The following is a 14,538-nucleotide window of genomic DNA, read 5'->3' on the forward strand; positions in this document are numbered from 1 at the left end:
GTATCTATGTTGTTTTGACAAAAAGAGCTTAAATGTACTGCCTACACATCTTTGTTTCATCAAAAGTATTTTCACAAAAATTTCCAAGCCACCCCAAGCCAAAATGGAGCATTTGTGAAAGTTCCCTGTCAGCATATATATAGTTATGAAGAGGAATCCATCAATTTGAAAGTTAAGATATTTTTCAAATGATTTTCTCATGTAATATTGTTTCAAGGGCCCCGTGGTTATACTGAGACTGAAGAAAAAGAATATTAATTTCCATAGGGTTTTTCCTTCTTATTTTGCATTTGACATCTGGCTCTCCAGTGAGTCATGTTTCAATCCTTTCACAATTTATCAATCACACATCCATCTCATGTTGTAGCACATGGGGTGGTCAATCCTTTCTGACAGGCCACGAGTCTACTGAAGGTACTACCATGCCTTGCCAATCACACAACCGGACACAAATTAATCATGTGATTAATAGCTACTAGCTCTCCTTCTCCACACACCATGTATGCTCCGACACGTATGACCCTGACCTGGTAGCCATTGGAAAAGAGGGTACCAAATAGCACCTAGTGAGGCAGGTGAACTCTTCTGGTGGCTGCAGGTTGTCCCATGCTAGAGGCTGCACTAGTATGACAATGTGCTCATGCATCTGTGGAGAGGGCTTCTTTACAGGCCAAGTCACACAAAACAGTGTTTCTACTAGTAAAGTCACGTAAAAAGGCAAAATGAAAAGTGTCATAAAGAAGACATTGATAGCACAGTAACGTCAACATTCATTATGGCGTTTGCTGACCTGTGTTGAGCCAGAAGCTGGGAAATAACTCTTTTCGTTTGGAATGATGAGCTATGTAGGTCAGCATGGTCTACTTTCAGGCCCTTAATTATTCTGCGTGATTTTCATCACCGAAACCATCTATAAATGCACATTTCTTTTTAAGAAATGTTTATCATTGACAATTTTTTAAATTCCTGTTTTTATTTTACAACTGGTTTGTCAGCCTTTCTCTACAATGAAGACTATATGAGAAAAATCCTTATTATTTCTTGCACGCCTTGAGGGCTTAGATTGCTATGTATTTCAACTGTGGTTTTGACTTTACAATAGGGTATCTTAATTAAAAACGACTTCATGCCAGTACTTGTGACCTTGACAATTAAAACCTGCAGCACGACGGAAGTATATGTATCTTCCTCGACCATAACTCCGAAGTCTCAGGTTTTTATATTATCTAGGATGGAATAAATATTTCCTAGTTTCCCCAAGATAATAATTTTATTATTATACCAAACCTGGGTTGTGGCCCTGACTCTGGTTAAATAAATGAAAGTAAATATGCTGAAATTTTAACATCTTGTGGGCTTGAATTTCAAACATGGGAAAACTGTACTTGAAGCCCTCCGACTCTTTTGGAACCTCACATCATGAACCATTTCTGGCACACACCTGCAAATCTGCTTAGAGCAAACTCCCAGTGAAAATTATGACCAAGCTTTAGAATCCGTCCTGATGAAAAAGAAAGCCATAGTACCAAAAGGACCATGCAAGAAGACTGAGTGCTAATTTTACTTTACTGGAATTGTATATAAGATTTGGCAATCTACACCAACTATATCAACCCACCACCACAACCTCTCATGCTATACTGACTCCTCCTTCCTAACACTGGATCAGACATTTACATAAGATTCAGTCATACTTTTTGGATTTTAGCTAGCATGAGTGCCTTAGCTTAGCGCTGGAATAAGGCAGTGGAAAATCTTTCTTCATCTTTGGGCAGGGTTCTGACATCTGAAATAATAAACTACAGGTGGGGGAATCCTTCAAGTCATTTAAATACACAATGGGAAGTAGTCGGGAAGGTTATCAAGATTGGTGTATTGTACACTAACCACAGGTAAAGCTGCCTTTGAACAGCTTTAATGAAGTGCCTAAACAATTAGTTACTTTTCTAAATGTTTCCTTTCCTCAATGGTCTTTGATAAAGCCCACAGGAACAGCTTGCCTTGAAACTTGTTATAAATCAGAACTGAACCTAAAGAAATTATAGAGTCAGATCTCATGAAAACATTCAGCGTAATAGGCAATGAGTTTCTTAGGGGTAGAACGCAAACTTTTGAAGTGATTATTCCTCTTGTAGTTTGAGAACTTTTAAAAAAAAAAAATCTTAGATTGGGGGACAGATTGTAGTAGGAGGGCAAGGGTTTATTTCTGTTGTTTTCTGGTCCAGTAAATCTGCAACAACATGCTTTAATGGCTAATGGCACAATCAAGACTTTGATCTGATTACATGACAAAGGATCTAGAGTGAATGTTAAACCTCATATGGAACAGTCTGTATAAACACAAAGTTATTGTATGCAGCCTTTGTAGAAGCACTAGTTTACTAAGCTTGCTTAGATACTACAACTTTCTGTGGACTGTCTTTAAGGTTACAGTCACTGTAATGTATTCAACAGGGTCACAGTAAATTCTTTGTTATTCTGGTGTAGTTAGGACTAAATTTAAGGCTCTGAATTTCACAATCACTCCACTGAAGTATAACATTTGAATATTTATCCATTTTCTCCAGCATTGTCATCAAATAGAACCTCATCCTTATTACTCAACTGTAATTTCATTTCAGTTAAAGGTAATAACCATTGTAAATCTGCCTTTGAATTTTTATATGCAAACATTCCGATACACAAAATATAATTTAATACTGATAAAAGCATAAAAAATTAGTTTCTTTCTCCTACTGAAAAGCCTTTTCTCCTTTTTCTTTATCTTATTACCCTTAACGCCAGAAAAAAAATCTCTGATCTAATGTTACTGACAAGCATATTAAAAACACAAACATAAATCACTATATCCTGAGTGGGAAACTATGATTATGAATGGATCTCGGTAGTCTACAACTCACAATTAATTTTAATATTGCTGGATCAGTTCAACATTGTTTTAATAGATTTGTCATAATAAAAATGTTTTTGTAATGTCTTAGTAAATTCTCATAATCATAAAAAGAATCAACAACATCACAAAGGATGACTTTTAGACTATTACAAAACCATCAATCTACTGAGAATCTAATAAAATTTTTGAACATGTAATAACATTAAAGGATACAGAACACCCTGATTTGCCTTTAACGTGGCTTGCTAATTTCTTTGAAATGAGATACACTTTTTAAACAGTTTTAGGTTAAAAAATAGTTTAATCTCATGAGCGTAATATTCATTTGCCCTCAAAACAATCCCAAAGCAAACAAACCCTCTTATTTCAATGGTTTTGGCAAAAAATATATTTCTAAGAGGTGAAAGTTCAACATTCCAATACCTTGCATGCATAAAATCAAATCTCCCACTGACCTTTCATTTGGTGATGAGGAAAGCTAAACCACTCTTCTAAATCTCTATTTCCTCTCATGAGCTTCATGTGCCTTTTTCATGCTATCTCATTTAAATATTCATGTAGAAAGACTACTATGATTAGAGCTTTGATAGACAAAGTATCTGTACGAAAATACATAAATATCTCACGCCTCTGACCGTGTGTGTGCTTGCAGGGAAAGGAGAGAGAGGGAAGGAATAGAGAGACCAATTCTGCACACTTGAGCTTTTTTGTGATCTAAAGAGTAGTAATAAAAAGAAAATGGATAATTGAATACTACACGCAAAGATACAATGTATCCATGGGCTTAATATCCTTCACCTACCTTTTGTGTTAAACTTTACTGGAGAGGTATAAAAGTCAAACCTACAATGACTTTTGTTGGCATGAGTTAGAAACTGATGACCTCCAAAACAACAGAAAAACTGAGAAAAATTGTGGCTGCTGTCTTTTTTGATTTTTCTAGAAAGTCAGTTAAAGCTTAGAGAATTTATAACCTGGTGTGTTAAATAATAGAGCATTACTAAACTCAAATGCCTTTTACAAAGAGTCTGTTTGATAAAGCTCTGTTCGGAAAGAAAAAATATTTTAAAATAAATTAAATTAAAAAAACTTCCAATTTGTCCCTGTGTCAAGAGAGAACAGAACCCACCCACTCACCCTGCAGTGCAGCATCAGCAGGCCAAGTACTCGAAATGATACACAAAAATGGCAGAACTATTTTAGCACTTGGAGTTTTACTTCTGGAGGCAGGAGGGGTAGAAAATTTCTGTTTAATCTTCCCTCATTCTCCAAAAAATGACTTACAGTTGAATCATGCTAGTCATTACTATTTCCATTTACTGCATGCACTGCACAGGATTAACATAATTATGTAATTGAAAGTAATCAGACAGTGACACTCAGCCAGATAACACTGTCTGTTGAGGAAATGAAAAGTAAATAAACTAAAGTTCAGATCTTTTCACCTGAAATAGACTCAAGAAAGCATTTGTTTGAAAAGAGGCTATGTAGTATGTGTTGGTTCAGCTGAGCTTCAATCATTATAATCGAAATTCAGCCCTGCCGTGGGATGAGCAGAAAGACAACATGCCCATTAAATTAAAGTCCTCAGGATAAAACTACTCGGTGAAGGTCTTATGCTGGCTCTTGGTCTTACTGCCTCAAATCACCTCTGTGTTTTTTAACCCTCCACATAGTGCAGAGAAATGTTGTGGATCAATGAACTACCTTCTATTCCAGTTTGCTAATCATCAAATGATTGCTGGTTAAAATAAATGTTCATAGAACTACAGAAGATAAGGCTGGAAACAGACTTAAGAGGTCACGCAGCCCATACCCATGACCAAAGGCAGCTGACCTACATCTCAAGCATTTCTCACAGATATTTGCTAAGCATGTTCCTAAAGAACAGCATTGATTAGAATTCCCCAGCCACTACAGGTGGTCCAATGCACTGCTTATCTAAACCCAGCACAAAAAATCTATTCTGCCTGTAAGAAAGCATCCATTCCAAATTTTAGATTCTAAGCTGAGAAACGCTGGGCATTCAAGCAGAAGAAAAAAAATCAAATAAACTCAAATCCCCAAATAAACAAAGCCAACATGTTGTGTGGATAATGTGTAGATCATGAAAATCAACATCTAAGGAACAGCACATCACAATTTTTTGTCATCTTTTCAGGGACTTTTAAGTCTTAAAAAAAAAATCCATAGGTGGCATTGAGCTCCACTTTTAGAGAGGAAATTTCTCTTTTCCTACGTTAACTTTATAGTGACCTTAGTAAAATAACTGAAGAAAACATAAGAAAAAATATTAATTAAGAAGGATTTAACACCATTTTTATGACCTCTATCTAAAATCAGCAGGGAAGATGAGTAACACACTAAATTAAACAGACTAATACAGGCAAAAGCAGTAACTATTTGTATGCCTTGCATTCCAATGAACTGTTTCAGAGAGAGATTGAGATGGAGCAACTGAGCCAACAAAAGATTATGTTCCTATGAATGCAAGAGCACCACATACTGCACTATATTTTTATTTTATCTGAAAACCTTTTTACATTGAAAATGCCTTTTTTTTTTTTTGTCAGTATGTTTATCTTAAACAGAAACTTTCCCAATATTTCTCAAACCGCCTCTTCTTAGACATCATGATGCAAAGATCTCTTTGCAAAGTAGCTTTCCAAGAGAGGTAAAAATGTGTATTTACCTTTCTTCTTTGGAAATTCTGATGTTTCATTAGCATTTATCATACTTTCTATAGTTTCTATTTCTGTAATTTTATGAAAGATTCCTCTCTACACATCTCTGTGCCATTTTTTTGGACCAAAATTTACTTCCCTATTCTCTTTTTTTTTTTCCTAAATCTCTAATCTCTAGTTCCTGGATCAGGAACCAAGTTTTCCACCACTTTGAAACTCCAACGTATGTAAAAAGTGTGCTTAATAATTACTTCAGTTTTATGCTCATCTTCCACATTTCCTTCCAAGTCCTTGAAGGAAGTTTCCAACGCAGACATCTCAATTCTGCTGTGATTTCTTTCATTTCTGTTCCAGCACGAGATACTTTCTTCCCCTTTCTCCATTTTATTTGCCTGCAAGTGAAGGACCCTTTCTACCTGAGATCAGAGAGTTCCCTTTAAGCTACACTTTGTTGATTCCTCTTTCTGGCAGGCTATAAAGAAGTGTTTGATGTATGCATCTTTCCTATTTCCTAATGTCAGAGAAAAAGGCTGGGTAATGTTTAGAGGTCATCTTCTGCTAATGTAACTAGAAAATTCTTGTGGCTTACTGGGTGACCAGGAACATCAAACTTCTTCAGTAGTATCCAGAACGGCAGTGCTACAATAACCTAATGCAAAAAATGAAGGCAGGATGGAGAGCAAAAGGAACAAGCAGACTGACCAAGTGATTGCTTGCTAGCTGAACATCAGTGGGTCACTCCTAATTTCTTCTGAAGATCCCAATGACTTGAATAACTGTGAGCTTAATAGGCCAACCGTGGATGTTACTACAGCCTGGGAACCACAGAGATGTGCACCAAGATCCCAGACTCAAAAAAAGAGATGTTGCAAATGGGGACTGGCACCAGGAGTCATTCGCAGGGCAAGTGTTAGACAAGGAGAATGTTATCACATGAAACAATGGAAAACAGACAACTGAAATTTGAACAGTAAGTTCATCTTAGATGCATTACATGAACAGGAATTATGAACATAAAATCATCATGACTACATTATTACTATCCGGTTAAAATTGGTCTTTTTTTGCCTTAACTTTCCATCTGATTAAAATTTCCCACCAAAGGCCCTCAGATTTACATGGCTTTTATTTTGGCAATGCGTTACAGTTCTGGCAGGTAGCCAGCCTTTTATTTTTATCCTTCAGTCCTTTGGTCTCTTCTTCATATATTTCTCATCTTGCAATATTTTTTCCTTTACTCACAGAACATATGCAAACAACTAAAATTATATTTGGAGTACAGAAGCATAACATATTCTATTTCCATTTCTAACAAGAGATCATATTCTTGCAGATTTTTTTTTTTTTTAATGCTTAGGTTTAGACAAACCTTTGTGTGTAAACAGGATATACTCATTAGGTGTTTTGCTTTGTGCTGCTGAGAAACTGTCAAGATCCCTAAACATGGCTAAATAAACATAATAAAAATATTAAAATATTGTTTTCAAATTTAATGACATTCAGACCATTGACACACATTGTTGACTTTTCAAAAATCTTTATTATCCATGGCAATGTACTCAGTAGTATGTGCATTGCAAACTCACCTCCAAAATCTCAAAGTCTAGTTTACCAGAGCACTTAAGAACATAGTAGACATGCTAAATTGCTTTCCTGAATCTCAAAATGCTGAAGCACATCCTTAATGCTTTGTCAACTCTAAGCCTACCTGAGTGAAAGGATAAAACAGCATTTAGATCTTGGTTTTTTTCTCTTCCTGTGAAACTTAGTAGAACTAATTCTTGATCACAGGTTTGAAATATTTATTCACTGTTATTTGTAATTGTAATTAGTAACTCATTATATGCTCTTGTCTGAGTGACCATTTTTAATGCTACTGTCAACACCTTTTAATGCCCAGTCCACATATATCCTATGTTAGGTTTGTTAGAACCAAATAAAAAGTGCTTTTATGCTTGTGTTCATGCTATATTGATTTCAACTTTCACCTATATATCCTCTGCTATATATCTTCTAAACATTTTCTATTATTGAATCACCAACTGCACATTTAAAACCCAAATAAATCTATAGTAATTTAAATTTCCTAGTTAATTGAAATTACCAAATGCATTTGACCCCCAAAATAGCCCTCCTGTAAAATTGTGCAACTTGGAGACAGCATTCACTTTTGAGTGGCTTTTATAAAAAAATCATGCAGAAAAAAAAAAGTCCTGGCAAACACCTGTGCATTTTAATACTTAATATGACCACTACAATCAAGAAGTCTGATCCATTTGACAGCTTTTAACCTGAGCCACTAGCTCCAACATTCCTCTGTCCTTCCTGTCCCAACCTCTCTCACAGAGCCTAATGTCACTGAATGTCACCTTATTCTAGACTTAGTCACAGTTTCTTAGAAAATATAATAACTGCTAAGAAATTCCACATCATTTATAGATTAATGGATATTAGGTGTGTTTTTCATATATTGCAAAAGCATGATAAAAAGATATCCTAGAAATATCCTGAATTAATTCCATCTATATTTGTCTGCTTTTTATTTGGCGCAGATATACAATACAAAAATATTTTATGAAGTCTACAAATTGTCCTTTGTGTGACATTTTGCATTCTCCCTTTTCTGAACAGATCTGTTGATTCTACTCGGTGATCTACTTCTTGTATTTCTTTGGACAATTTGTCACCCTAATCGTGCAGTCAAAATGGTAAGAGAAAAAAAGGCCTACAACGATTCCTTCGGACACACCGAGTTGCTTGTGGTGCTTCCTCTGAGCTTGTAAGGAAAAACTGAGGGACATGCAGCAGATGAGAAAAAGCACACAACTGCAGTAAGCTCTGATCCTTTGGAGTTGTTCCTTGGCACAGCATTTATAGAAGTTTCTTCTTAGAATGGGTTTGTGGCTTGTTTTGGCATCTTCACATTATGGTGCTTTCAAATTTTATAACACTTTTATTTTTTTTTTAGCCATATGAATAATTTCCTTAAAAACTGCAGTTTTTAAAGCTTTCACTTTCCGTGAGCATTCCTCATTAGAGAGAAGTACAGCTGTGATGTATTTTGAAACATCTTTTATCATGTCCTGCACAGGCTAATGAAAATTCTGTTAATAACAGCAAGTAATGCCTAGGATACACTACAAAACCAGCATCTTTTTAACTGCTGCAGACTGTCTACAACCACATTACAGCCCTGACTCAGCAATCTCTCCCTCTTCATCATAGTAAATGCTGAACTCTAACATGTGCACTGCAGCCCCAGGAATGTACGCAGTCATTAGGAAAGAGCCAAGTGCTCTGTTGAATAAGAATGAACTGAAGCATATAAATGTTTTACTGCAGTACAGCCCATTATCCTATTCTTTTGATCTAGATTACCTCAATCTACATTTAAATTCCCGTGCTTCTCTGCACTAGCTCTCATGCTGGACCAGCAAACACAAAACAGTCAGAGGAAGCCATACCAGACAGGGTGAGACGAGAGGTCCAGTAGAAACCTCCTGGGCACTTCAGATACTGCATCAGCTACAGGATGTTGGTTGGTAACTAAAAAGAACTTCTGCCCACAGGACAGCCACATTGAGCGACAGAAATGTGCCTGGTCTTAAAAGAGCCACCTGGCAGCTGACTACCCTTCCTTTTGAGCCTGGGAAAGTAAAACAGGCACGAATTCTTGCTCAGTTTTGTGCAAAGTAGGAAGGAGAAGGTCAAAGTGCCACACGTGTTTTTGGTTTTTGCTTTTATAACCTATTTTAGGTAACTCTTAATTCTCCGCATTATATAGTTTGATATCTTGACTTCACATAAAAGTTATCCAAGGTTTTAATCTGCATGCTGCCCTTCTGAAAATCTGGCAGAGACCTTTGGCATCTCGTTGAACACCTCAGATCTTTGGTTACTTTTGAGGAAGTAGTGAATGTGTATGTTCCAAGTTGTCTCCTTCTTTCTTCGACCTGTCATCTGTGCACATAACAAGCTATATAAAGGCACACATGATGTATGTTGCCCCTTTTGTCTTGCTCATAAGCATCTTTGATTACAATTACATGTCTTGAATAGATTTAGCAGGAAACATTTCCCAGTAGTCTGACCACACAAAACAACATAAAGACAATCTTTTACCCAGCTAAAAACCAATGGTGACTTTCATGACAAATTGACTTTTTTTTTTCCTTGGAACCTACAGAAAGTTCCTGATTTGCCGCTTACATTTGATTTATCAGGAGGAACTTCCCCCTAACAATTTCATTTCATGTTCTATATATTACACATTGGCCAGGCATGACGAAAAGCTTTCAGCTGTAGCTTCCCCATACAAAAGATGTCCCATTTACTGACGTATTGAGATCTATTTTTTTCCAGAGAGCAGAAGTTCCTAACATGTTAAGTGGGCCAAACATAAATGAGATACTCCCTTGCAGGAGCACTGGCAGCCACAAAAGTCAGAAAAAGCAATTTTCCTTATCATTCGCTTGTTGTAGCTGTTTAGGTGCAGATCTGCACATCTCAATGAGTTCCTATGGAAACTATCAGTATCCTTGATTTTAACAATATTATCTCTCATTTTTAGCATACAAAATTTCAGTCAACAGCCTGCTTGCTTGTTCCCATGCTACAAGCTTCTGGTGGCGCATACTCAGCTTAATGACACGCTTGGTTCTCTTCCAGCAGATTATTTAAAAAGTCTGATGAAAAAATCAGCTGTGTTTAAATAGCTATACAGTCCAATCAGACAGTTTGAGGGTTTTGGCTGTTTTTTTGTCTTACAGACCCTTATCAGGCAAATATACACATACACAGAGACAGTATTCAAAAGAGAGTTTAGTAATGTGTTTGTGCTTATGTTTCATGATCTGCCAAACACATTACAGTAAGTGCACTATTGTTGCTCTGTGTTATCATAACCAGGTTTATTCAAGAGAACAAGTGGCTTAGTTTAACACTAGTCACATAAGGTATGCATTGATTATTTCTTTTAAGAATGACTACTTAGGACTTTAACAAGGATGCATATATTCTTTAATACTTGCCATCAATTTACTGTAAAAGCAGGAAGGTGGCTGATAAACCGCCAATTATCCTCCTTCCATGTGTTAAGTTATTGGTACGTACTTTTGGGGATCCTAACAACAGTGCTGGAGAAAGGACATCAAATGATGCTTAGAAATGTGATACACATTTTCATTTCACACTCCATCAGTTTTTACGACTAGAGCTCCATGAAATGTATGAGAATCTTTGGCTAACAGCCATTTCTACTGAGGTGTAAAATAAGGATCACATCTCTTTGAAAAAGTCTTCACATGACTAAATCAGATGTTGACCTTTTTCCAAAATACATTGTAAATACCCTTCCCTCTAACCATCAATTAATTTTGAATTTCTGAACTCAATGTTGATGTGTTTCAAAAGACATGTAATCAATACATGTTTTTTTTTTTTTTGTAGAGCAAAATAAACAGATTCATCCTTCCACTAAACTAGAACTGAAATACACCGAATTATATAAATACTGGTGTTAAATCTTTTTCAAATCTAATAAGTAATTTCCTCATCTTGCACCCTGGAACAAGAAACAAGTGTATTATTGCCTTTACAGTCATTAAAGTAAAGCTATGGGCAGCAGCAAAAACGTATTTTAAATTCAGATTTCAGTAAGTCAGGAAAGATTAAAGCTTCATGCATACATAAAAGGGGACTATAAAATGCTAACACATACATAGCATGGAATCATTATGCTTGAACAGCTGCTGTTTTACCAGCGTAGTAAAGCAGAAAATGTATTTTGCTCACCTCTGTTAAACCAGAAACTTCTCCTTTTGCTAACGGTCTGGTGATGGATGCAGTGTAAACTCTGGCATCTGACACTGGTTGCCCTTTCATAAAATGTTTCCCAGCTTCATAAATATTCACTTCTACCATCTTACCCATTAACAGAGGATCCTTTGGCACAAGAACCTTTCAAATAAAGATAAAGACATAGTTACTAAATACTACAAAGGACATCTGTGTCTCCAGCTTCCACTCAGAAATCAGATTTTTGATAAATATCAGAGCAAACTCTAAAACATTAAAATTTTAGGCACCAGCATAAACTGTAGCCCCCAACCCACTTGGCAAGTAGTATCTCCAGCTTCCATTCTTCAAGAGCTTTGCAGTGTTAGCTCGGGCCTTTTTGACTCCAGCTGATTCCGTGAGACGTATTTTTTGACTCATGAAAAAGTTGGGCCTGAGTTGCAACATCTGAATCCAGACCCAAACAGTTCCCAAGGGCACTTGCACTACACAGTTCTAATAGGTTGCTGTAAAGATTCCTATTTTCATAACTATCCCATGACACTTTTTTTTTTTTTTTTTAATGTTTTTGAGTCTGTAAATGCTTCAGGATAGAAATTATGCCCTTGTTTCTGTTTGAGCAAGTCCTTACTTTGTGCAGGTCCTTTGCAGCAGAGATGCATGATTAAAAATGAATGCCTGTGGAAACACACGAGTGGGTTTCCTGGGTCAGCAAGTAATGCCACCCTTCCCTGAACTTGCACAATCATGATACCTAGACAGTCCCATAAGAACTTTACAAAAAGGATACTATATAACAGATGTTCCTAGGTCATGCAAGTTACAAAAGAAAGAGCCCAAGGTAAAGACAGAGCCCAATGTACATTAGCAACATTTTTTTTCTGGAAGAATGAGTGGAATAAAAAGGCTCTAAAAATAGAGAAGCAGTTAAAACAGAAAAGTGAAGCCGTTTCCCAATTAAACAATGAAAAATAGAATCACGGGGATTTATTTAATCACATTTACTTGAAGCTCCTCCACACAAAACTGCAAGCTTTTCAAAGGTGATGAGCACCTCAAGATATTGAAATGAGCTAATTAAGGATCACTGGGCCTGTGACCTCTGTAAGTCTTGGTATCCCTGTATGCAAAATGGCAGTAACTAAATGTAAATCCTCCGGGACAGACAGGAGTGTGAGACTACTACTTAAGAAAGAGGTTAAATGAAAATATCTGGGAGGTACTGTAAACAACTAAGCAGCCAGGCTTGGTGTACACTCCTACATTTTTAAGACATAAGTATTTGTTAGAAAAAAATCCCCAACCATATTTCTAAGAAACAAAGTTACACCGACAGAAACCCTCATCTTGACTGTTTTTCTGGCAAAGATCCCTTTGGTCAGCTCAGAACACTTTGTTCAATGAACTTAAACTGCATCACCAAAGCCTCCACAGGCATGAGCTGTAGGTCCACCGGGACGCCTGGCAGTGTAGCTCTCGCGATGGGGCTTTATTAGCAAACTCTTTTAATAACAAAGAGCTTAACGAAGAGAAAATAAGTTTGATAACTATTTGAGTTAACGGAACATGACACCAGGACTCTGACCTTCAGCTCCTAAAGTATAACACAATATTTAGTGACTCAAGACTGGTTTTAAATTTACTATAATTAAAATCACTGTTATTAAAGTTAGCCACAGGCACCAAGTCTTGTGTTTACCTGGGCAAACAGTAGGATATTATCTTTGTCAAACATGTCACAAGTAAAATTTTTAGGGAAAAGACATTTTAATAATGGAAAATATTTCTTCCATAATAAAATGTAAAATTACTCCCTATGTTATTATTTGTATTTTATGTATTCTTTATCAGTCCCAATCAGGAGTTGTCTTAGGTGCTATACAAACATCCCATAAAACATCAACACTTCCTTTTGCACATATTGTTTTCCCTTTAATTAATGAAACTTTCATAAAACAAGCACTGAACACTAAAAAGTCCCAAGCAATTTCTTTTAATCTCTATACGGAAAACCGTGTTCCTCACATCTGACTGATAAGCTACAAAAGCACGGAACAGCAATATACAAGACTTAGACACACGTTAAAGACGTAATGAAAGAAAAAAAGTGATTTATCAAAAAATGAACCAGATATCTAATAGAAACAGATATTTCAAGAGCACTAATGTTACTTATCACTAAGCAAAAATACATAAATAAACACTGTAACCTAACACATAGCCAGAAGAACACACTATTAGTGACTATATAAGCACAGCTATCATTCATAGCCTTTCCAGGTTTAGACAACTGAACAACCAAATGTAGCAAAAGCAAACTATGGGCAGTTCAGTGAAAGAAAATGAAGAACAAGCCGAAGGAAAAGCCAGAATTAAATCAGGATGATTCAGAAAAGCCAGCTTTATTGGTTTTCATTAAGTCATCTGCTTTAGAGCAAAAATAATAATTTTGTGAAATAGATGCTGTACTTGGTTCCTAGCTCAAAGATATTGCTTCTGTGTGGAAAGAATTCATTTATAGAAAGTACATAGAAGGAAATACAACATATCAGGCTGAAGTTTCTGACCCTTCCTTTCTTTGATTTTTTTTTTCCCCCCACAAAGTGCATTGCCTGAAAGGATTTTCTAAAAGATCTATGGAAATCATCAAGATTCACTTATTCAGAAAAGAATGCTTTGGAGACACAGAAATGAAAATTACTGCAATAATTAACGGCTTCTTAAACCATTACAATAATGTTATTTAGATATATAGCATGTATCCTCCTCATGCTGTATACTTGAAAGAGCTGCTGTGTATTTCTTAACATAATGTCAGGTAAATTATATTTACAACAGAGAAACCAAATACCTTGTAAACAACTTTTGATGGTCACAGCTTTCCTGGAAAGGTTTCTGACTTTTTTATTTTTTCTTTGTCCCCCTGACTGTGGCACACTATGTTGCTGATATTATCAGAAAGCAGTAATAAAACAAAGATATATATATATTAATCTAACCATACCTGCTCATAGAAAGGATTGTGAGCAACATAGTAATTGGAATCAAAGGATTCTTCTGTTACCAGAACTCTCTGCCTCTCACCAACCTGGAAAATAAAAGACAAGAGATATGACTTAGAAAACAAAAATAATGAATTACACCCCAAAGAGAGCTGCAACTACA

General features: G+C 36.1%; 1 protein-coding gene across 3 annotated transcripts in view; it reads right to left on the reverse strand.

Moving 5' to 3' along the window:
* The window catches only part of CDKAL1 (CDKAL1 threonylcarbamoyladenosine tRNA methylthiotransferase), a gene marked incomplete at its 3' end in the record, with an annotated part of 411,084 nt that overhangs the window by 12,876 nt on the left and 383,670 nt on the right, over window positions 1–14,538 (reverse strand). For all 3 annotated transcript variants that reach the window (XM_080340058.1, XM_080340057.1, XM_080340059.1), the window contains 2 exons: window positions 14,378–14,461; window positions 11,371–11,535 (listed from right to left, as the gene is read on the reverse strand). In XM_080340058.1, coding sequence (XP_080196184.1) covers window positions 11,371–11,535; window positions 14,378–14,461 — 249 coding nt within the window. The remainder of the gene's footprint in view (window positions 1–11,370; window positions 11,536–14,377; window positions 14,462–14,538) is intronic.

The sequence above is a fragment of the Nesoenas mayeri genome (genome assembly GCF_963082525.1).
Source record: "Nesoenas mayeri genome assembly, chromosome: 2".
NCBI lineage: Eukaryota > Metazoa > Chordata > Aves > Columbiformes > Columbidae > Nesoenas > Nesoenas mayeri.